Source organism: Schistocerca nitens, chromosome 2 (genome assembly GCF_023898315.1).
Source record: "Schistocerca nitens isolate TAMUIC-IGC-003100 chromosome 2, iqSchNite1.1, whole genome shotgun sequence".
Lineage (NCBI taxonomy): Eukaryota > Metazoa > Arthropoda > Insecta > Orthoptera > Acrididae > Schistocerca > Schistocerca nitens.
In genome coordinates, this window is record NC_064615.1 from 969,512,393 (window position 1) to 969,538,162 (window position 25,770).

The 25,770-nt window shown below is 40.5% G+C and overlaps 1 protein-coding gene across 1 annotated transcript in view; it reads right to left on the reverse strand.

Moving 5' to 3' along the window:
- LOC126237296 (cullin-associated NEDD8-dissociated protein 1) overlaps positions 1-25,770 on the reverse strand; it is a 165,061-nt gene that overhangs the window by 104,921 nt on the left and 34,370 nt on the right. Inside the window, exons 5-7 of the mRNA XM_049947252.1 lie at positions 22,826-22,969; positions 22,579-22,741; positions 13,483-13,750 (exon numbers count right to left, since the gene is read on the reverse strand). Of these exons, the coding sequence (XP_049803209.1) occupies positions 13,483-13,750; positions 22,579-22,741; positions 22,826-22,969 (575 nt within the window). The remainder of the gene's footprint in view (positions 1-13,482; positions 13,751-22,578; positions 22,742-22,825; positions 22,970-25,770) is intronic.

Consider the following 25,770-nt stretch of genomic DNA (forward strand, 5'->3'; position numbering starts at 1 on the left):
GAGCCACGTGTGAAAGCACCCACGTGATTTACCAACTGACCTGCCTACACTGTGAAGCTTTCTATGTGGGAATGACCAGCAACAAACTGTCCATTCGCATGAATGGACACAGGCAGACAGTGTTTGTTGGTAATGAGGATCACCCTGTGGCTAAACATGCCTCGGTGCACAGCCAGCACATCTTGGCACAGTGTTACACCGCCCGGGTTATCTGGATACTTCCCACTAACACCAACCTGTCAGAACTCCGGAGATGGGAACTTGCCCTTCAGTATATCCTCTATTCTCGTTATCCACCAGGCCTTAACCTCCGCTAATTTCAAGTTAGCTCCGCTCATACCTCACCTGTCTTTCAACAACATCTTTGCCTCTGTACTTCCGCCTCGACTGACATCTCTGCCCAAACTCTTTGCCTTTAAAAATGTCTGCTTGTGTCTGTGTATGTGAGGATGATATGTGTGTGTGTGCGCGAGTGTATACCTGTCCTTTTTTCCCCCTAAGGTAAGTCTTTCCGCTCCCGGGATTGGAATGACTCCGTACCCTCTCCCTTAAAACCCACATCCTTTCGTCTTTCCCTCTCCTTCCCTCTTTCCTGATGAAGCAACCGTTGGTTGCGAAAGCTAGAATTTTGTGTGTATGATTGTGTTTGTTTGTGTGTCTATCGACCTGCCAGCACTTTCGTATGGTAAGTCACATCATCTTTGTTTTTAGATATTTTTTCCCATGTGGAATGTTTCCCTCTATTATATAAGTATAAGTATATGTACATTAATGTCTGCCAAGTTTTAGCTCCATCTGTAACTTAGTGTAGTTACAAGGACCACTTTCTTGGGAATGATAAATACACCAAAAAATACTCAAGTTTACTAACCCACTGTTCCTGGCCCAGTGGAGGTAGAATTGTCAAACTTGCCTTCCTGACACCGTTTTATCCAGAATGTCGAAAAAATAAATGAAGATCAGAACGCGATGCCCATGGTACAATCACTCTTCAGAACCATCTCACCTATTGACTAACAGAAACAGTCTTTTTTTTTGCCAGAATAAATGCTACAAAATTCTTGATTTCTGCTTTTTACATGTGACAATATTCCTTTTTAAACTCAAGATTCTTCTATAGTCTTTTTAACAGATCACCACTGAGAAATTAAGATCAAAATCTAGATTTTTCTAAATATGCCTGTTGTTGTTGCTGTCTTCAGTCCAATGACTGGTTTGCTGCAGCTGTCCATGCAAGCCACCTCGTCTCTGCATAACCACCACAACGTACTTCCGTTTGAAACGGACTATTCGGCTATTCAATAGGGAAATGTGTTCATAAATTGGTCCCTTCATTTACTCAAGTTATTCCATTATTTCTTTTGTTTCCCCATTAGTTATTCGATCTCAACATCTAGCGTTCAGCATTCTTCTGTAGCACCACGTTTCGAAAGCTACTGTACACAGATACGCCCCCACACAAATTCGAAGGTATCCCTAAATCTATAAATGCTGCAAAACTAGATTTGACCTCTTCTACTCACGTGTTCCCACATTTCTCCAGAATCCAAACTTATCTTCTCCAAGGTCAGCTTCTACTTCCAAATATTTAAATTTATATTAGATGTTAGCAAATATCTCTTTTAGATATCAACAATGTAGAAAAAGACAGATTGATACTTACTGTAAAGAGGCCTTGTCAAGTTGCAGACATGCACAATTAACAGACACTTACATAAAATTTTCAGTCACAGCCTTTATCAGTAACACACACACACACACACACACACACACACACACACACACACACACAAAATTGCCAACTACAGCATCTCGGCCAACTATTGCAATGGATGCAAGCAACTGTCTGTAGGAGGTAGGGAAGGGGAAGGGAGAGGATAGTAGTGTATAGGTAGGGAGAGAGATGAACACTATCTGATGGAGTGTGCAGGGATTAGACTGCCAACAGGCACAGCATCAGAGATTATGGGGCAAGGAGGTGGGAAGAAAAAGGGATTAAAAAAAGGAGAGGAGCAGGGAAAGACAGGCTGATGTGTTGGCAGAGGGCTGCAAACAAACAGGGCGGGAGGTGAGAATGGGGAGGAGATGATAGAACAGAGGGGGGTGGAAGCTGTTGGGTGGAGGGTGTGGACACAGTATGTTACCGTAGATTGAGGCCGAGATAATTACATGAGCAGAGAATGTGTTTATGGATATGCACATCTGCACAGGTAAGAAAAGCTGGTGTTGGAGGCAAGAATTCTGACAGCTTGGATAGTGAAGCAGCCACTGAAATCAAGTGTGTTATGTTCAGCTGCATGTTGTGCCACAGGGTGGTCTACTTCGCTCTTGGCCACTGTTTGGTGGCAACCGTTCATCAGTTAGTTGGTAGACATACCAATATGAAAAGCTGTACAACGATTGCAGCTGAGCTAGTAAATCACGTGGCTGTTTTCAAAGGTGGCCCGGCCCCTTATGGTGTAGGATAAACCTGTTACAGGACTGGAACAGGAAGTGCTAGATGGGTGGATTGGCCAAGTTTCGCACCTGCGACTTTCACAGGGATATGATCCTTGTGGCAAGGGGCTAAGACAGACGGAGTAGCACGGGGATGGACTAGGATGTTGTGGAGGATGGGCAGAACTCTTAAGACATACCTCATTTCAGGGCATGATGATAAGTAATCAATGCCCTGGTGAAGGATGTGGTTCAGTTGTCCAGTTCAGTCCGAGGCAGTACTGGGAGATGAAGGGGATCTCCTTTGTGGCTGGTTCTTGAGGGTGGTAAGTGGATTGGAGGTGTGAGGGGAAATGACAGGGATATGCTGGTGTGAGTCTCCATTTCATATCCTCACTACTTAGACCACCATCAGGTTTTTGTTGCCTAAATAACAGAACTGATTTAACTACTTACAATGTTTTCTCTCCGAATATAATTCTTTTGGCATTGCCTGATTTAACTTGACTCCATTTCATTGACCATAATAACTCATTCACTATGGTGTTCCCAGTTGCTAACCCACATTCGTATTTTCTTATTCATTATTAGGCCTACTCCTGCTTTACCATTATTTGACTGTGTGTTGATAACCAACCACATAACCACAAGTCCTATTCTTCCTGTCACCACAATTCACTAAGTTCCACTATAACTTCAACCTATCCATTTCTATTTTCAAATTCTTTAAACTACCTACCCAATTTACGAATTTAAGATACCACACACTAATCCACTGAAAGCCAGTCTTGTTTTTCCTGATGATACCCTTCTTAGCAGTTCACATCAGAAGATCTAAATAGGGGACTATTTTACCTATGGAATATTGTACACACAAGGATGCCATTAACGGTTGCAGTTTCCCCTTGCTTGCAGTCATCCACAGCCGTAGCACAGCAAGGCCACGTTGGCCAATGCCACATTTGGTTATATTCAATTTTTTCTTGATTTATTTATCTGGTAACAAACAATGAATCGGTTGCTTGCAGTAGGTTGCTCTAGTTCATTAGGAGCTAGTATAAACAACTGTCGATATTTTTACATTATGACAGAATTATTAAAATATGGGAACAAATTGTTGGCAAAAAAATTTTCAGCAAGTTCGAAGAGATTGTGATATGGTCTTCATTTCTGTGTTCTTTGCAAGAAAGTTCATCAGCTGCAAGATCTTAACTCTATTGGCTAAGGAACAATGGCTTGCCAAACTTGGAAGTTTTTTTTTTCCACACAAACTTAGTAGAAATTCATGCAAGTCTGTTACCACTAGAACAGTGAAGTTTCTGACATTCCTAAAACAGCAAAAAGGGGTCAATCTGAGCCTGCATAAAATGTTTTCATATTTGACTTAAACAAATACTTTATTTTAGCATATGGCAACCAACTTAATAAAGGACTGGTGCATGGCACACAGAAACACATAATGGAAAACAGCTAACAGTAGCCTCTGAGCTCTTGCTCTTTTTCTACTAAAAGTACACACAACCACATAGACATCTAAATGTACATGCTCCCTGTAGGAGCAAAACTGGTTACTGATAAGGCTGGAATAAAAGAGGGAGGGGGAGAGAGAGAATTCTCTCTCCAATAATATTCTGTGCCACCACAACGCCTCTGGCCTACACTTCACTAACTTGTTTCCCACTGCCTCGTATTACCACTTCCCATCTCCCCTGTACATATTATTCCTTCCCTATCTAGATCACGTACTGCCTTCTCCCCCACCCTCGATGCAAATGTGCAAATGCTTGCTCTCTCTCTCTCTCTCTCTCTCTCTCTCTCTCTCTCTCTCTCCCCCCCCCCCCACCCCATTACTCCCCCCTCTTCTTCACAACATTTCCCTCCTTTCATACCCCCTCCATGCCTCGTACATCCTTCCATATCCCCTCCCCACCTCCACCTACCAGATAATGCTTTCAACAATCCATATTTAGTAATCAGTCTTGCTGCTAACGCAAGCATGCGCATAAGGGTGTGTGCGTGTATATTCCTACTAGAAAAAGAGTGAGTGCTCAAAAGTTGGTGTTGACCTTTTTCTACTACATGTTTCAGTGCACAACACTCCAGACCTCAATAGGTAAGTGATTGCCTTTTCCTTATTTCATGTATTTTCCATCCAGGAATTTCTTTTGCTTTTTAGTGTAGGTTAATCCCTACACTGTGCAAGTTAATAATAATAATAATAATAATAATAATAATAACAACAACAACAATTTAACACGTTACTTATTCATTTCAATAACAAAATATCTTACTGATTTACTGTTGTTCATGCTTACTAGTTTCCTAAACTGTAGACTTTCACTTATTAAGTATTTTTAGTACCTTCTAGACATATTTATTGTATATGTTCCATATTGTACTCAAATGTGTTCTATAAAGTCATTAAAATCTGTTAGACATTTCTAGCACTTGTGATTTTTATTTTACACACAAATTTTCCAAACGCAGCTTTGTGGCACTTTACATGAATTTCGCTGGTATTCTTCCCTTTGCAGAGAATGATTTGGCATCACTTCAGCTTTATAGATGACTTTGGAGCTTATCCTCTTCTTTCGTTTGTTCCATTCTGTAGAATTTATTTGACAGCTGACATACGAACTTCCTCCTTTCCATTTGCTCGGTTATCACTCTTGTGTAGAAGACCTATTTATTGCCGCTATATCCAACATGTTGCACAAGACATGGATTGACCATCACTTACACCTACACCTTTGTAATGTTTTTTTGTGTCATTTGATCAACCATGTTCAACACACTCTTTTTTTTTTCTTTGTAGAATGTTACAATTTCATTTTCTTGCTTCCTCCTTCTTATACTGCAGGTTCTGAGAGAGAATTGTGAATTTTTAAAGTTTAATTCCAGCTACGGCCAGAAAGTAGAGGTCAGCCTGGGCAATGTGCTAATCAAGTAAGCCATAGGGCACTTTGTTGACATTTCATTAAAACATCATGGCCAGATGGGGTTGCTACAACAGTCATGGTCGAGGCGAGTAGAACTGTGAACGTCACAATACAGTGTGACCATGAGTGAAGTAACATTTTATAATTCACAACACCTTCGTGCTACCAAGACACTCATACAATGCAAATTTAGTCCAGCAACCCATGCTCAGGATGGAGAGTCTTTGGAAAAGCTGACAGGACAAGTGTAACCTACCCTTCTCTCCCTAGTAGGACTATGTCAGAAGTGTAGTTTTAAGGGTATAAATAATTGAGCTTAGGGGCTCACAGAATTCAATCATGTTGCCATTCTGTCTGTGTGCTGAACTGGAGAGAATGATGGGCTTTTGAGTTTCAGAGAAACCATTGCTATCACTGGGTGACTCAGGTCAACTGATAACCTGTCTGTGGATTAACTCATGGAGTTCTAGCATGAGGTGCCCCCATACCCATGGCTTGACCTCACCAATGAGGGGAGCTAGTTTTCAGCCAGCCCTTGGAGGCACTTGGGTGGATGGACTGCAAGCTGCATATGAACCAGTTGGGAGTGACAAGTCCTCGCTGTCTCCTTGACATCTAGATGTCATAGGCCACCATCTTGGTCTAACCCTTGGGGGGTTGCCTGGTGCACTGCTTCTTGGCATCAGAACGCCTAGTGTCACCTATTGCACCAAAGCACATGACTCATGGACGAGCACATGGTGGAGTGACTAGCCGACTTAAGTTTGAAGGGCCTGGGTGGGGTGCACTTGTCTACAACTGCAGGCGACCCACATGATACTGCAGCAGCCGCCATCCGTGACCAAGACAACGTAGTCACCAGCACGATACAGGCATCAGTGTATTCCAACATTGGCTGTATTTGCATGCGCACAGTGTGGCCCTGAGATGTTCTGGACCCCTGTATAAGGCCACTTAAATAAACATGTCAATGCTACACCCATTTAACTACACTCTTCAGTGTGAGTCTGCCCTCTCTGTCACCATTTCTGTTGCCCATCCTAATGCGTAGTGGTCCAAAATAGGTCGGTTTGTTGCAGTTGGGTGTCAGTAAGTGGTCCCAACAGGGTGGGTTGTGTCAAGAAGTGTTCATCCAATACCCAAATATATGGTTTGGTGAGAGGAGTCATTGTTGCGTAACTTTTGACACCCAAATGAGATTGGGCAATAAGTTAATAACATACCAATGGTATTTGGCATCCCTCCAGTTCAGCAGTACAGGGCTCAGCACAATGGGCTGAGGTGAGTCCCAATGTTTGAGTCACTATCTGTTTTCAGTTATTAGATTCAATTTGTGAGTAGTGGGCAGATTAGGTTTAAGGCTACATTTGCAAAGCCACGTGGACCCTTGTTAAGGGTAATGGTACCAGTAAGGTGTCATTTTTGCAATCTTGCAGGACACAAGTTGCCATACAGTAAGACTGTAGCAACACATTTTACTTTTAGACCTGTTTATCATTTGGCTCACAACTGTTCAGAGTGTAGATGGGCGATGATATGCCAGAAAAAGTAATTTACACTGAAGCGCCAAAGAAACTGGTATAGGCATGTGTATTCAAATACAGGGATATGTAAACAGGCAGAATACAGCGCTGCAGTCGGCAACGCCTACATAAGACAATAAGTGTCTAGTGCTGTTGTTAGATCAGTTACTGGTGCTACAATGGCAGGAGATTTAAGTGAGTTTGAATGTGGTGTTATAGTCAGCGCACAAGCGATGGGACACAGCATCTCTAAGGTAACGATGAAGTGGGGACTTTCCCGTACAACCATTTCACAAGTGTACCACGAATATCAGGAATCTTGTAAAACATCAAATCCCCTACATCACTGCGGCTGGAAAAAGATCCTGCAACAATGGGATCAATGACTACTGAAGAGAATCATTGATCGTGACAGAAATGCAACCCTTTGGCAAATTGCTGCAGATTTCAATGCTGGGCCATCAACAAGTGTCAGCGTGTGTCACAGGCTCACTCATGTAATCCTGATGACTGCACGACACAAAGCTTTACGCCTCACCTGGGCCCATCAACACCGACCTTTGACTGTTCACGACTGGAAACCTGTTGCCTGGTCGGACAAGTTTCGTTTCAGATTGTATTGAGCAGATGGACGTGTACGGATATGGAGGCAACCTCATGAATCCATGGACCCTGCATGTGAGCAGGGGACTGTTTGCACTGGTGGAGGCTCTGGAATGGTGTGGGGTGTGTGCAGTTAGAGTGATGAGACCTCTTACACGTCTAGATACAACTGTCAGGTCACACATACATAAGCATCCTGTCTGATCACCTGCATCCACTCATGTCCATTGCACATTCCGACAGATTTGGGCAATTCCAGCTGGACAATGCAACACCCCACATTTACAGAATTGCTACAGAGTGGCTCCAGGAACACAATTGAGTTTTAACACTTCCACTGGCGACCAAACTCCCCAGACATGAACATTATTGAGTATATCAGGGATGCCTTGCAACTTGTTGCTCAGGAGAAATCTCCACCTCCTTGTACTAGAGCCCATGCCACGTCGTGTTCCAGCACTTCTGTGTGCTCACGGAGGCCCTAAACGATATCAGGCAGGTGTACCAGTTTCTTTGGCTCTTCAGTGTATAATGTTTTGTGAGAACTGAATGTATTAGTTATTTGTGTTTCTGGCTTCAAGTACAGTAAGAGGTAAGCATGCAAAATAGTAGAAACCCAGGCTGCTGCTGCTCCTACCACAGAGCAGTGGGTAGATCACCATGTATTTGCTTCAGAGATCAAACGTTACAGTTGTGAACATAAGGATTATATGCAGGAACATTTACAGGCAACTAGGGTGTGGGGAAATGGACCACCGGAGCATCAGGTTGTCGGAATAGGAAGAATGGGAAGCATCATCGGTAGAACAGGCCTTTAAACTCAAACAGGAAAGCTTTGGCAGTTTAGTGGGTTTAGTGAGTCGTGTGGAACAGTGCTTTCTTGTAGACATGGGGCCACATGTGTATGTATCAGTCTAGACCTGGTGAGCAGGAGGAGACTTGGGCCATCACAAAATTGGTTACATGAGGTTTTAAGTAATAGTGTGGACAGTGTGGAGTCATTTGGTACAACAGTAGTTTCATATCGGGAAAACTAAGTTTATGGAACATATGGAAGTTTTGCCACGTGTGGGCAAAGGATATTCAGTGATCCTCGGGCTAGATTTCTCGACAAATGTAGTGCTAGGCTCGATCTTTGCCAATGCATGGTTGAGCTTGGAAGAACTTTGTGTCAGTTGAGTGACACAGTTGCAAACAAGGCCATGTTGCAAGGCTCACCTTTCATGAAGGTGATGTCAACTAAATTACAAACAGGTTCATTAAAGATTGATGAATGGGATAAAATACCAGCAACTATAGGAAAAGTATTGCGGGTTTCAGTGCGTACCAATTTGCCTTGTGAGGCTATGTACATGACTGAGTCACTCTCATGCAATGAAGGATTGGATGGTTCAAATTGTTTTGTGCACAGAAGAATAGCTCACGAGTAATGTTAGTGGGGAATATATGCCCCTAGTTAGTGTTGATAACTTTGGCAGAGATGAAGTTAGTCTGTCAAAAGATATAGTTTTAACCACTCGAGAAGTATTAGAGGAAGAAGACTACTCAGACAGGATGGAGTCTGGATATAAGCCATACGTGAACTCTCGATACAGCAGGTGGATCACTTGAAGGGCAGAGATCACACAGCTGTTGAAGAACTATTGTTGAATATTTGTGACTAGTTTTGTACAGATGGGTGGTTACCAGCAACTCCAGGTACTCAGAACCGTGTACCAACAGGAGATAGTACATTTCTTTATAGGAAATCATGCCACCTAGCAAGATATTTACAGCGCTAATAGAGGAGTTCATCACAGGACTTAGTGACAGCCTCTAGAGTGCAAATGTAGTTCCTGCCCCTAAGAAATCATTGGATGGAATGAAGAAATATAGGTTTTGCAGTGATTAAAGGTTTCTGAATGCAAGACCATTATAAATGCTTATTCAACCCCTATATTTACAGAAACCCAGGATAAATTGGGTCAGTGTTGTTACATTATTAGAATGGATTGCAAACATGATTATAACCTGTTAGAAGTAGGACCTGAGGACAGGCCAGAGAGAGCATTTACGGCACCATGTAGTCATTATCAGTACAAACAGATGCCATTCAGTTTGAAAAAAAAAAAAAAGGTAGCTCCTACTTTTCAGCCATTACTGGATAGAGTTTTAAGAGAGTTAAAGCCTAAACCCCGTATGGTGTATTTAGCTGACATAATAGTTTATTCAAAGGATACACCAGAGCATGTGTCCCAGTTGGAGAATGTGTTTAGTAGATTACGGTCAGCACCTTTGACAATGAGTCACAGAACATAACTCACCGACTGAGAAGGAACTGTTAGCAATCACATATGATATTATGTATTTCCGGCATTATTTGTATGGTAGAAGATTTAAGGTTGTGACTGATCATGTGTCATTGCAAATGATTACTTGGTCTGAACGACCCATCTAATCATCTAACATTACGGGCTCTCAAGCTTAGTGAATTTGATTAGGAGGTCATCTGTAACCCAGGTAGAAAACACACAAGTATGGACACATTAATTCATAAAGTGCCCATGTTGAGCGCACAGGGCAAGAATGTGTTCAAATGGCAACAAGCGCTGTCAGTATTTTAAATCATAGCCACATTTTATTGTACGAGGATTTGTCGTGCAGAGTCACAAAATGTTGACCACATGTAGTGGTCATGGCAGTTTTTCGAAAGGAGATGTTTACAACAGGCTCATGACTTGTCAGGACACACTGGACAACAAGCAACAGACAGGTGTTGCAGAATGGTTTTGGTGGAGGAATAGGAAGTGTGACAGAGCAATATGTCGGAGACTGTGTGCCATGTGTGCAAAAAGCGGACATTTTGCATCACAAAATCCCTTTGCAGAGTGTACCAGAGGTGTTGACGCCATTTCAAATGCTTGAGCTGGACGTTCGTGAACCTTTCAACAATAAACCTGCAAGGAACAGGTACGTGCTTATGATCAATTATTTTTCATGGTTTCGAGCGATGGTAGCAATTCCAGACCCACAGGCCAGTACAGCTGTACAGGCATTACTTAACAGATGGGTATCAAAGTCTGGAGTGCCCGACACCTCAGTTATGGATCAGGGTAATAATTGTTTCAGAAGCTATGAAACGGCTATGCCAGGTGATACGTATTCAGAAGTTGTGAACAAGGCTGTTCCACCCTCAAACCAATGGTAGCACACTGTGTGTTCGTAGGAACATTTTGAAGACACTAAGCTTCTACATAAATGCTGGACATGACTGGGATACCTGTGATTTGTGTGTACGACTGACTCATATGGGGACAGGCATTTCACCATTTGAGGTGGTTTATGAGACAAAGGTCACACCGCTCGCCCCCTCCCCTGGAATTGGGACCAGACTGCAAATAAAGAAGTTTGCAAGAAGAACATGGGAAGTATGGAGAAACATACAAAATACAAACACAAAATCTTGGAACACCATGAACATCCAAATGGGCAAACTACTGCCGTGTTGGATAGGACAGCGGGTACTGGCCACTAATCCCTACATACCAAAGGAAAAAACCAAGAAGTTGTTGACCAAATGCCAAGGACCACATCAGGTAGGGAGATGACATCACCGATTAAAGTAAAGGTATAATTTCCTTCCAAAATGTCTACTGTCAGTCAGCCAGGTAAAATCATTTAAAGATACGATGCATGTGGTACCACAATTATCTTCAACAGGCAGAAAGAAGGAACCTCTCGTGGTTAGACAGCTCGTAGATCACACAATTAGTTATGTTGTTCAACTTTTGCAACATTTTAGGGATGTTAGATTTACTCTTGTTACTTGGGTTTATCGATATATTTTACATTCTGTTGTGTTCGGATCGATTTTGAGTTTTCATGTCATTGGCACATGCATTTTTCTGTTACTGTTGTAGGGTTATTGTCAGTTCTTTGGTGGTGTTTTCTACTTGTCATAAGTTACTCATTCCAAAAGAAGGGAGGCGACAATGCACACACACACACACACACACACACACACACACACACACACACACACACACACACACACTGCAGCCCTGAGGAGCACTGGAGTGCTGTAGAAGGCTGCATGAATAATCATCTGCCAACCCTACCACTGTAACTGTACATTCCAGAGTGAATCTGCCCCCTCCCTCACTATTTCTCTTTCCCATCCTGACATGTTGTGGTTCAGAATAGGGTAGATCGTTACAGCATGCACAAATGACATCCTGAGCATATAAGGCAGCTATCAGTTTTTTCTAGTTCAAGTTACATAGTCTAATCATTATTTGTAGCACTTTTCACACATTTGGATCTGTATATTTCTTTACAAAATTTAGCACTGCTTTGTCAAAAGACAAAAAGCATTGATGGCAGAGTTGTCTATTCATTAGCAAGCTTATGTAGTGAGACCTCTTCTCTCCTTCAAAAGGTTCATGGCCAACCTCCTATGAGGAGATGAAGAACTGGGAATCCTCCACCAGGTGCCATCCTAGCGATCATCTTCGCAGAGTCATTCAACTGAGCCTGCTGTGATGGATGAGATGAGGATTGATGTAAATCCCTTGTTGTTCACAATGACAATCTTCACTTATCTCTGGTACAAAATCCCCATCTTTATCAGTGAAGTCGATTTCCAATTCAATGTCAGAATTCTCTAAGAGATGTAACGTTTCTTCATCAGAAAGTCCACACTGAAGATAAATGTTTGAAAACATCTTTCATGGACAAAGAATATTACATAAATGTATGATAAAAAATGTGGCACATTGGAAGATGCAATAATGAGCAGAAAAACTGCTGATTGTTGCCACTCAATTATAGGATTATTTACATATATTCAGAAGGGAAATTACAGCAGTGTCAAACTGGTTCTAGTTATACAATACAAAATGTCTCTGAAAAAAAATATTTTTTAAAATATTAATACATCATCATAATAAGACTAAAATTTAGGAAAAGTCATGTGACTTCGACAACAAAATAAGAAACTGGATGAGAGATTGAAGAAAAAAGTGTGACTGGTCATTCGGACTTTCCGCCATTCTAGCGTAAACCACATTTGATACAAATTTCAAGAAAACTGAAGGTGTCTGAGCTGGGATCCCATAAGCCATTTGACATATGACCCAAAATAATTAACATATTCTAACCATTTGAACAAGATTCCGCTTGTTTTACTTTTATATCTCAAGCGACCATACCTATTTTACAAAAAGAGGTCAATGTGAACTGATAAACAGCGCTGTATTAAAATATACTGACCCAAGTGGACACTTTCTGCACACTACCTAACACTTCGATACAATTTCTCACAAGAAAATTTCCTTCTGGCAAATTACGAGAACACAGAATGTCTTATAATAGTCACTCAGAATATTTCCTAATTAAAGATTTCTTTGTGATAACAAGAGCTGGATGAAAACACACCATCTAGAATGTACTAACATTTACTAACGCAACAAGTAAGTTTTCATTCCACTGATCTTTCTACATTACGAACAAACGTTCTTGAATCTAATCTTCGAAAGGATGCAATGACGTGCGCATTTAACTTGACAAGTTACATTATCAACTAATTGTGTACACGTTTCACTTCTCATTTATTTGTTTTACAAAATTACTTAAGCAATGAATCTGCTTTTCATTAAGTAAGGATTCTTTGCCAGGCATTATTATTAATGTGCCAACATTACTGAGGATTCACAAAGTTTCAGAGTAAGATAAATAAAAAATTGCCGAAGTGTTGGCGCATATTAGATGAACTACACCTAAATTTTTACTGGCAGTAACCTAATTATAATGAACCATACTGGTGGTAGCTTTTGTGTATCCTTAACCAAACATCGCTGCATGCATGAATTTCTCCCCCCCCCCCCCCCCTATTATTTTCTCAGATTTGTCATGTGGCATGTAATTACTCCTCCCTTTCCTTTTCAATTTGAATGATCATGCATCATGCAGTCATACAATAACAATACAAAATAAAACTATACCTTTAAATCTGTTAATAAGTGCTGGTGATACAGTTTTATAGAAGTCTGGCAACAGTTCATGCCTTGTAGCAATGACGGCTTCCAAACACTTTGCAGCAGAGCGTCGTACCTTCCAACTCATGTCATCATCATCAGAATATTCATCATTTTCTTCATCTTCTGCATCTTCCTCTGTTTCCATTACTATGCTGTCTTCTCCATCCTCAGCTTCATCATCATAATTGTAATTAGGATCGTAGGTGATATAACTCAAACAAAGCTCTGTAATCTGTGAAATAAAGAAAAAAATAGTCACTAAAATTAAACAACATTTCAAAAATATCATCCGTTTCAATACCCCTAATTATGTTGCAAAGCAATATGAAATGGAACGAGCATGTGATGATTGTGATTTGGAAGGCAAAGGGTTGACTTTGGTTTATTTGGAGAATATGAGGAAAGTTTGGTTCATCTGTAAAGAAGACCAAATATAGGATGCTGAAGTGACCTGTGCTTGAGTACTGCTTGAGTTTTTAGTATCCACACCAGGTCAGATGAAAGGAAGATGGTGGGCTGCGAGATTTGTTACCGGTAGGTTTGAACAACAGACAAGTGTTACAGATATGCATTGTTTTTTGCTTGAAAATCAGAGTTTGATTAAGTTCAGTACCATCATCACAACATGAAAGGACAACATTGTAGTACATTTTTCAGGTCCAGTTACAGTTTTAGCACCTTTCAAGAAGCCAACAGTTCTATTACTCAACACTCAAATGTCAGAGGAGTTTTGTCCTTATTTGCTGTTGTGCTTACTTCTACACTGGTTTTCTTTCAATGTTGAATAATAAAGCAACGGAAAGATAATATTTCCTATTCATACTCTTACGGCGTTTTCTGATATATTTTGGTTTTGGCTCACATGCTAAGTCCGTGACACTTCATAAACCTGTTGTTGTTGTGGTCTTCAGTCCTGAGACTTGTTTGATGCAGCTCTCCATGCTACTCTATCCTCTGCAAGCTTCTTCATCTCCCCATACCTACTGCAACCTACATCCTTCTGAATCTGTTTAGTGTATTCATCTCTTGGTCTCCCTCTACAATTTTTACCCTCCACGCTGCCCTCCAATACTAAATTGGTGATCCCTTGATGCCATTCCACCCTTAAAGTCAGTTCAGTTCCACTGCAGCACTAGCTTAAGAGTATGTATTTGAATCATTTTTGTATTAATTCCAGTGCCATTTTGACAGTTTCTTTGAACCCATTTCAATATGTTATCATCTAGTTTTGGCCATTTTGCATTAAGTCCTATTTGCACATTTAACCTTCAGTTTTTTCAGTTTTTCTTTACTAGCCCGCCAATCGTGAAGGTTTTTTTCTGTTGGTGGAGAGCCAAAGTGCTTCTTAGCTGTTCTGTTTTCATGTTTTTCTGTATATGCTATTACTTTTAATTTATAGCCCACATTTTATGAATATCTTATTTTTTCCATTATGATACTAGCTACTAACAAAAATATTGCACTGTTACCAATAACACAAATCACTTTCAATTCATGTTCACTGGCACCATAGACTGCAATGATGTACCACATGCTAGCCAATGCTTTGGGTTTGTGATGGCAGGGTGAGCTTGTGAAACCCCACAACTCATGTTCATCCCATCAGTGCTCTGCTGCTGCCAGTTGACTCCAGTGTTGCCAGACGGAGGTCTGTTTCCCGCAACATCAAATATCTCATCATTTTTAGGACGGGTCGAAATTTTAAAGCAAACACTGGACATTTTTGTATTAATTCAGATAGAAGATAAACCCGAATATTGGAGGCAATTTTTTTAAGAAAAAATATCATAGTCTGCAAAATATTGTAGCACAGTAACTACATAATGAACAACATTGGAAATTCCTGGATGAAATAATACATACAGGAAAGACAACAACTCGCCTATAGTGGATGATGCGAGGCACATAGAAACACGCTATTTTCACTATCTTTTCAGCATTTGCTCTTTTTACACACCCACACACACACACACACACACATGCCAGTGGACATGGGCATGTGTGTGTACCACCTCTAGAGAAAGTGCAAAATCTTGAAAGCTAACATAAATAGGATTCTGTTGCTTGTTTTTATGTGCCACACATCAATCAGCTAAAAAGTGAGTGGTTTCTTTTCCTTTACTTACTGTAATGAACAACATTCTTAATGAAATTAGGATATTGTCACCAGACATGAAATAATTACTTTAACAGTGTGTATATGGGGACAAGGAAAAAACATCCTGGTTTTCTCAGTTAAAAATACTCTTTTTCCCCAGGTGAAAATACACTTTTTTCGCCGTGACAGTATACTTCCCCTTGGAACTGAAAACTTATCAATTCTTTGAATGGATAGACAGCAGATATTCAGAGCACAGGACATATGATGAATTCAGCCAATAGCAACCTCACTGTTCAGTAGCGCAAACAAATAGTTAATGGTTTAAAGTAATATATGTAATGTAGCTACAAGGAAAGCCAAGCTTGCACATATAATACTGGTACTGGCATTGGTAGAATACTGGGGAACAGCAATCAGTGTACAAAGGAGATTTCTTACGAATGACTTGTATGACCAATTCACATATGAGGGACCCGTACCAGATAGGACACACAGGGGACGTTTAACGTACACAGAGAAGGGCAGCACAAATGGTCACAGATTTGTTTAACCCATGGGAGTCCGTCACCGAGATATTGAAGGAACTGAACTGGCAGACTCTTGAAGATAGACAAACTGTCGCAAGAAATTCTATTAACAAAATTTCACGAACAAGCTTTAAATGATTATTTTAGGGATATTCTACAACCCTGTAAGTATTGCTCACATAGGGATAGAATAATTACTGCATGCACAGAGGCATTCAAACATTCTTCCCGCACTCCATATGTCAATGGAACAGGAAGAAACCCTAATAACTGGTACAATGGGAGTTACACTCTGCGATGCACCTCATGATGGTTTGCAGAGTTTAAATGTAGATGGTCCTGAAGATTAATATGCTACACAGAAAGCTAAGTTTTCTGTATAATATTGGCCTTTTTTGCGTGTATTACACTTTAAGGCACATCACACAAATTTGCCAGTAAAATTTTAAATAATGATATAAATGTCCAGTTTTCTGGGCTTGAAATTGTTCTAAGTGGCTGCTGGTCCTCAAAGCATTATGTTTTAAGTGAGAGTCAAATGCTCCACGATTTGAGAAATTCATCACACATTCTCACACGTAACATATTTCATCTTGTGTAAAAGTAAATTTACTATCTTACATTACATCGTAAAAGAAACAGGACATAAGAGCATACCCCAAGAGCATCAGAATTTCGCAAACCATACTAAAATGCACATTCATATGTCCAGATTAACAATGATGTAGGCCACTACCTGATATTAAGCTTTTCAGTGTTGTTTTCGGGATGCAATTTTCTTTGGAGTACCAGTACTATATTATCTCATGTTCGGTTCTTTATTATGGCATAATGTCATACATGCCTGAAGCTGAAAATATGCAGTTGAAATTCAGTGAAGACTTGAAACTAGCCAATAGTGTGGAATGAAACATTTTGTTTCAAATAAATTGACTGCCTCTGTAGAAAAGGTTAATAAAACCAAATTTATTTAAGCAAACCGACAAAAATAACTTCATTGTTCTGCAAGGCGAGTAATGTTTGGCTGCCAAAAATGTGGAACTAAAATAAAATTAGAAAACATACTAACAACATATTTAACCTCCTGTAACTATGTGAATGTAGTTTAATTCACTTAATAGCTCCCGGCCACAGAAATCCGCTTAGTCTTCATTTGACGTGAGAGCTGTAAATGAAGATCAAACAGCAAAATCACTAAATGTAAACACAGGTAACATGCAGACTATCCCCTCCCCACTACAACTCTGACTGCTCTGTGCGTGCAAGAATCTGGCAGCTTGGACACACCAAAAGAAAATTTTCAAAGTAGCATCTGGCTGCTTGCTACTACTGCTGCACAGCTAACAGCCACATTTCCAGTAGCCAGAAGCGAGAGAAGGTACTGCTCATATGCTACTCAACTGAGCATGTGCACGAGTCCGCTGGCAACTGCTCAAACGATGTAAAAAGTTGTGACATCACACTCATCAGAAGCAGCTTGTTGTTATGAAGTATTGCACTGGCTTCGTCCTAAAGCCTTTGAAACATTTTGCTGTTGGCAGACACTTGTGTGTGCACTGTGTTTGGTTGCAAATGGCACATTTCCCAGGCAACTTAAGTTTTATTTTGGTTTTTCCTTTCGTTTACTTTCTATTGCTGCAGTATTATTCTGTATTAGTGGAAACAATAACATTCTTTGTAAGGATATCAGTTTTTACCAGTCAAAGTTACAAAAAATTTAACTGAAAAACAGAACAATGAAAAATTCCCGGGATTCTAAAAGAATCCCAGATTTCTAGTGGATGAAAAAATTCCTGGGTTTTTCCCAGTTGTCCCTGGTCATACACACCCAGATTAAAGAGGTAACAACAACACAAAAAAGTTACTTAACAAAGGAAGATATTATCAAAAGACATTGTGTATATGGATCACCTACTGAAGAGAGAAACCAGGGGAGAAGAGAACAAACTTATTTCTTTAAAAAGTTTCCCACAATTAGTACACATATATCTTGAGGTGACTTAAAATAACTGGCAACTCCAGTGCTTAGTGTTGTTGGGAAGTTAATTCAAAAATATTCGTTTAAATATCACAAACTGTAGTGAAAAAACAGGCCACGATTTGGTTCAACTATTGTTAAATTTCTTCCCTGGTTCTTAATTTAATTAAATGCCTTGTCACACACATCTGCAGAACTCATCCGTTTTTATCAACAGTAACAGATCTTAAACTCTAGAACATCTAACAAAAGAAAATGCAGCGAAATGGAGAGAAGTATGGAACATCTAGTGTGCGCATACAATTGATATCCATTCAAAGTTTATGAGGAAATGCCTAGACCAGAAGGATAAAGCATAATTTACATCATCTTCCACAGCCCTTAAGCATTTCAGACAGGGCTTTAGTGTGTACCGTATTTTACAGACTATAAGACACTTATTTCTTGGAAAATTTTCTCCAAAATTCAACTGAGTCTTATATTTGAAATTAATATAAAAACCCCAGTGTTTGATTTAAAATTACTGCCAGCCTTAAAAATGACCATATATTCAATGCCGCAGGAAACCTCTCTCTATCTGGCAACACTGGGTTCAACTGGCAGCAGAGTGCACCAATGCAACAAACACGAGTTGCTGGGATTCACAAGCTTGCTAATGCTATCTCCCACCCACCCCACTGTCACAAACCCAGAACACTGCCTAGCCTATGATGTGTCACTGCAGTCTACAGTGCCAGCGAACTTTAATTGAAAGTGATCTGTGTTATTTGCGACAGTACAATATTTTTGTTAGTAGCTAATTTCTAAATGGAAAAAAAAGGTATTCATATGATGTGGGCTATAAACTGAAAGTAATGGTATATGCAAAAGAACATGTAAACAGAGGTATATGCAAAAGAACATGTAAACAGAGCAGCTAAGCATCATTTCGGCTCTCCACCAACAGAAGAAACCCTTCGCAATTGGCAGACTAGTAAAGAACCACAAACAGAAAAAACCCTTCGCAATTGGCAGACTAGTAAAGAAGAACTGAAAAAAAAAATAATAATAATAATAATAAAATAAAAGGGAGGAAGGCTAAATGTGCAAACAGAGGACTTAATGCAAAAGGGCTAGAAGAAGACATAGCAAAATGGATTTAAGGACACGGTCAAAATGGCATTGGAGTTAATACAAAAATGATTCAAATACACACACGTAAGCTAGTGCTACAATGGAACTTTAAGAGTGGATCTGGTTGGTGCTACAGGTTTATGAAGTGTCATGGACTTACCATGCGAACCAAAAGCAAAATATCTCGGAAAATACCACAATAATATGAAGAGAAAATATTATCTTTCCATTGATTTATTATTCAACATCGGGGGGAACAACGACAGTGTGGAACTAAGCCAATGAGCGAATATGGATGAAACGTCTCTAACATTTGATGTGCCAAATAACTGAACTGTTGGCTTCAAAGGCACTAAAACTATAACACGTGGACCTGAAAAAATGCAATACACTGTTGTCCTTTCATGCTGTGCTGACTGTACTAAACTTAATCCCATGATCATCAAGCGCAACCAATGCCAAAACCTTTAATACCGCCAGGTGGTGGAGATCATGTACATGACACGGGTTCAATGGACAAGGCTGGTATGAAATTATGATTAATGGGAGAAAAGGGAAGGTGCTTCATAGAAGAAGAGTTCTCCTCGTGCGCTAGATCAGTTTAGTACTCATCTGATAAGTTCTGTGAAAGAGAAACTGAGGCAGGGAAATACAGAGCTTGCTGTTATTCTGGGAAGACTTACTTCAGAACTGCAACCTCTTCATGTTGCCATAAATAAACCATTCGGAGAGTATATAAGAGAGGAATGGAACAAATGGATGAAACCCAACATGAATTTATGCCGAAGGGAGCTTTAAAACAACTTACACTTTTAACAAGTATAGCAGTGGATAAAATAGTCATCACCTAGAGTGAGAGAAGACATTATTGTTACACCTTTCAGGAATTGCAGCATAAGTAATGCTCTTGATGACAGTGAAAACCATTTCATACACAAAGAGAACAACGATGACGAAGAAGAAAGTTTAGAAGACAATTTTCAGGGGTTTTAAAAGGTGAGTTCAGTTTTATAAACTAAGAATTTTTTTTAGTCTGCCGATGCAATCTAATAATAAAAATGGTAAAAATGTTGTTATTTAAAACTGCTTACAAATTAAGTTGTGTCTCATAGTCCGTAGTGTCTTACAGACCATAGAATACGGTGTGACAAAAATCTGGCCACAAAATATGGCGTCTAGAAGGTGCTACGCCATAAAATTAGTTATCTGAGAAAGTAAAATCAATGTGTGCAACATCAGGGCAATGCAGTTTGAACCACACGAGTGATTCCTGTAGCCTCTTTCAAGGACGATCCCAGATAATTTGATGTTTTGAGGGCTTTGCCGCTGTCTTGGAAGTAGGAAATTCCAGTAAACTTTACGTTATCCATGAACAGACTGCTGCCAGCCTGGTAGCAATACAGATGAGGATCACATCACAAGTACCTAAGGAGTTGTGACTACAATGAGGGTTACCACGGATATAGTCAGTCTGACACTAGATAAGCGATGGCTTTATCAATACTATACAAAAGGACAGCATCTAACATTAAATGACCATCCTTGAGATATGTTCTGTGGATAGTTGTCTGTGCAGTTTCAAAACAATCATGGTTTGTGAAGATTAAAGATTTGCTCATGAGGACATGATTAGTTCTAGAAAGAACCATATGTGGTTATCTTAGTATCCACAAATGTCATTGGTAAAAGTTCTCCAATAATCTATGAGCATGTATCCAGGGTGATTAGTTATCATCACTACACTTTTGTCATAGTGGGTGGTATGTCATGAAGCTTATATGGTAATCGGTGGAAGAACAGTGGCGCTTCTTGTGAATCACCTCCCAAGCACCACATGCCTGTGACAGATGGCTCATTTTCCATTTCACAGCTGACATTAGGTTACTACACTAAGACAATTATATAGTATTTAAATCTGTGTGTTTATTTGAATACTGTTATGCTTATTTTAATATTCTGCAATTTTTGGGCAGGATGTATTCTAATTAACAGCATAAATGCACACAGTTGAAAGAACATGATACAAGAAATAAACAAGCACAGTAAACATGGGTTCTATAAAAAGTATATCCTATGAGCTATGAGGACCTCCTAATCTTCAATACTATGAAACAAAGCTCTTCTACTTCAAGCTCTTTGTTTCCACATTTTGAGAGGTGGTGGTTGTGTGGACCAATACAAGAAAAAAGCAATGGGTCTAGAAGGCATACCATAAGAGTTACGAGTACTTGTTCAGTACCAGATAATAGAGTTAATATGACCTGAAATGCCTCATTCCTTTGAGGATTGTGAAACAAAAACAAACAACCAACCCCGATGCACGTATTTAGCATACAGTTCAAGTTAGCATTATTTAAAACATAGCTGCTTTAGTAGAAAGTATAATTATTTTTTGCATACAGTAAAATATTTTTGGGCAACACGAATGAAAGAAGTAGAATATCATCTCCCATTAGGACCATCAGTCTCATGCTAAGTGATGTTCTGCTAGTGGTCCAGCTGTAGCTTTACACTATGAATTATGGAAATTAACCCAGACACCAGAAAACTTTGATATTTACATCAGGATTTAATCTGAAATTTCAGTATTTATACATCACTTTGTAAGAGAAAGACTGTAATACTTTCGGCAACACCATGTCCTGGACGGTGGGAAACTAGAAGCACTAAGCAGTTGTATATAGCTATGAGACCTGCCACAGCCACTCTTTTCACAATGCACAATATCCCTTTTTAAACAGCCACACAATGACAAGTTGACAGTCATCAGATTACACTATTGTCTGTCATCACTGGTGCAGGTGAACACTATCAACATTTCAAACATATTTCTGCTGATTATTGAGTAATAAATCTCTTAATATACACAAATTTCAAACTTTTATTAATGTCAGTTCCTGGATTTTTCTGCCACTAACCACTCCTTTGACTTTTTTTTGCCTTAAGGAATGCTTTGTGTATGTGAAAAATGTCAAGTTATAGCTGGGCTGGGAGTCCAGATTAAACTGAAGGTTCCCCTAACCAGCTGGATAAATTGGAACATGGCTCTGAAGTACACAAGGACATAAAATTTATGATACAGCTAAGTCTGGTAAAGTACTGTGATGTTCAGGTCAACCTTTTGATAAGGGAGATCTTAATTTCTTTAATGGTCAGTATGTCACCAAGGTAGGTTTTGTGTGTGTGTGTGTGTGTGTGTGTGTGTGTGTGTGTGTTATTTTAAATATCTCCATATGGGCAAAAAAAAAGAAGAAGAAGAAGAAGAAGAAGAAGAAAATCACAGTGTTGCTCACACCACTGTAGTAGCACTTCTGAACATGAACAATCTGAATTACACTTACAGTATTGATGTGTGGAGTTATTTCTTTAGGACATCGATGGACAAATGCTTCAAAGGCTTGCAAGCAATATTCTCTCAATTCATCATCATCTTCTTTGCTATACTGTACTATGAGAGGCACTACTCTCTCAATGTGTTCCCCAAATCTGTGTCCAGCCTGTCGGCTAAATCACACAAATAGGAATTACTCACATATCATACTGGAACTTAATTATGCACACAAAAAGAAATATTTCACACAAACATACCAGATTGCTGCTATACACTGAATGTATGTACGTGTTGTAGAAGAATTAACATTTCTTGTTAACCCATCCAACAAGACATTTATAAGCTTCCCATAGATCTGATGGTTGCACGACATCACTAGATGACTCAAAGCAACAATTGTTCTGAAAAAATAGCAAGCAGTCAATGCTAGCAATGCTTCTGGCCCACTCTCATTAAATTTACACAATGAACAATGTCTTATCTAACAACATTTAAATACTTGTTAATGGGGGAGTCAAAATCATACAAGATGCTGCATCCAGTAAATATGAAGCAAATTACAAATCTCATTTCTCTCAGTGATACTTCAAGTGTAATATTTTTTCATATGGCTAACACCCAAGTCACATGGTACAGATATAAGCACAAAATAACCACTGTGTGGTGTTCGCATCAATAACAATTAAAATTGTTTATCAAACAATACAACTATGCCATGAAATTTATTTTTAAAAAATTGTCCAGTTTTTACACACACACACACACACACACACACACACACACACACACACACACAAACTGAGACCTAGATTATTATAGTACTAACTTACATAATTATTTAATTGGATAGACAAAAAATCTACTCATCAAGCAGCGGCAGAAGAAACACACAAAAGACTGTTGTGATTGTCAGGCTTTCGAAGCCTGTGGCTTCTCCTTCAGGCAGAACAGTTGAAGGGGAAGGAAGAAGGGTAAAGGAAAAGGACTGGAAAGGTCTAGGAAAAGGGGTAGGTTTTGGGAAAGTCACCCAGAACTGCGAGTCAGAGGATACTTACCGTACGGGATGAAAAGTTGGTCTTTTAAGAATTCCTGAAGGAAACTGTGCAGGCAGCAACGAAAGTTCCACGTGTAGAGAGTATGGAGGATACCAGTCCTCCAGCAGATATAGCAGGCTTTCTCCAAATCAAAAAGCACAGCCACAGTCTGGTATTTCCGCAGAAAAACATTCACGACATGGTTGGACAAAGAGACGAGATGGTCAACTGCAGAACGGCTCACTCGAAATCCACACTGTGCAGTGGTTAGCAAATTGCTAGAGTCGAGCCACCATACCAGCTGGGCATAAATCAATTCCATCACCTTGCAAACACAGCTGGTGAGAGAAATGGTGTGATAACTGGAAGGAAGGTGTTTGTCCATGCTGGGCTTAGGTATGGGTGTGACAGTTGCTTCACGCTAACGTCTGGGAAACGTGCCCCTGCCCAGATGCGACTGTACGTATGAAGGAGAAAATGTTTGTTAGCAAGAGAAAGGTGCTTTTATCCCAAAGACTGCAACGACTGTGCACACAGCTGTAGCAACTGCAGTTGGCCATCGTGGGATGACGGTTAACAACGCCGAGAGCAGGTCTCCGCGCATGAATTGAATCGCAGCATGCCTCAGTCCACCAAGGCAAAGAGGAAGAGTGAGGAATGGAACATTCTGCGGCAGAAGGTATAACATTTTAAAGATATTCTACCTGGTCATCGTAACAGAGGAAATGTTGTTCGTCAAAGGTCGCCAGGGAGGAGTAAAGCCTCCAGTCAGCCTTAGAAAGCTGCCATTTGGGCTTGTATGTAGGTGAGGCAGGAGTCAGCAATTAGAGTGCGTGTCAGAGAGAACAGACTACTCAAGATGATGGGCAAGCTGGGCAGTGCAGAAGGAGAAGTCCAAATGGGAAAATGTGTAAGCGGAGTCAGAAAGGAACATGGGTGCTCCTGTGTTAAGGCAGATGAGGTTAATATGATTGAGAAGGTCAACCAAGAGGGCACGTCTCTGGCAGTCCTGGGCGAACCCCAATGCGGATGGTGTGCAATGAAGTCACCGAGCAGCAGTAAGGCGTGAGAGAGGGGTTGACTATGAACGTCATCCCAAGTGAGTAGCAGACTCCCCCTGGGATGGAACGCTGTCCTTGGGTTGAAAGGTCAATGTGGATCAGGAAGAAATGTGAATGCTCAAAGCGGTTATGAGGATGCAATTTTGTTTCCTGGAATCAGAGATTAAGCGGATGCTGCAATTCTAAGAGCAGCTGTGAACCCTCTTGGTGGGATCGAAGGCCGCAAATGTTCCATTGGAGGAGTGTCACAACGAGGAAACAGCAGGGAAAAAAATGAAGGGGTGTCACCTCAGTGGCTACTGAGTGCCATCCTTTGAATACTCACTGCTACAGGGTGCAGAGGCTAAAGGATCCTACTCCACGAGATCTACAGAGGCATCAGCAGTCTCCCTCTATTGATCCATGGAGTCCACGACAGAAAAACCAGTGACACAAAGGTAGGCTGGGCAAGAATATCACGCGGCAACACCACCAAAGAGTATCACCAAGTTGGCGAAGGAGAAGACCATTTGTCTTTCATTGACTTCTTGGAGCCTTTAAGGTTGGCAGAGGAAGACTGATGTCTGTTGGCTAGAGGGACATAAGAAGTGTTCGAAGGAGTATTCTTTGTCCTTTGCAGCCTGCCGGTTGTGTAGTAGATTACTTCACCCTGCAAGGCGGAAGTTTTGTTGCTTGTTGCACGACTGGAGGAGGAGAAGTTGATGCTACCATGACACTGGGCAATTTTACAACCACGGTGCTGAATTTGAGGTCACATGCCTGTGTGGCCATGTCCTTCATGGAGCAAGATGTAGCAAGACTAGTACTGTAAGTGCCGGTTGGTAGAACACAGGGTTGTGACTGGCCAACACTTGTGAGCAACCACGTAAGGTACTTTTTCCTTCACCTAGATCTCCATGACAGCCCGCTCTTCGACATACACAGAACAATCTCGGGAGAAGGCAGCATGTCGCCATTGCAGTTGATACAGCAGGGAGAAGGAGGCAGGCAATTGCTCTCGTGAGCATCCCTACCACATTTGGCCATGTGTCAACGGGACATTCAAGTGTGGTTGTAATGATGACACTGGTAGCAGCACATCGGGCTCAGAATGTACAGCCTGACTGT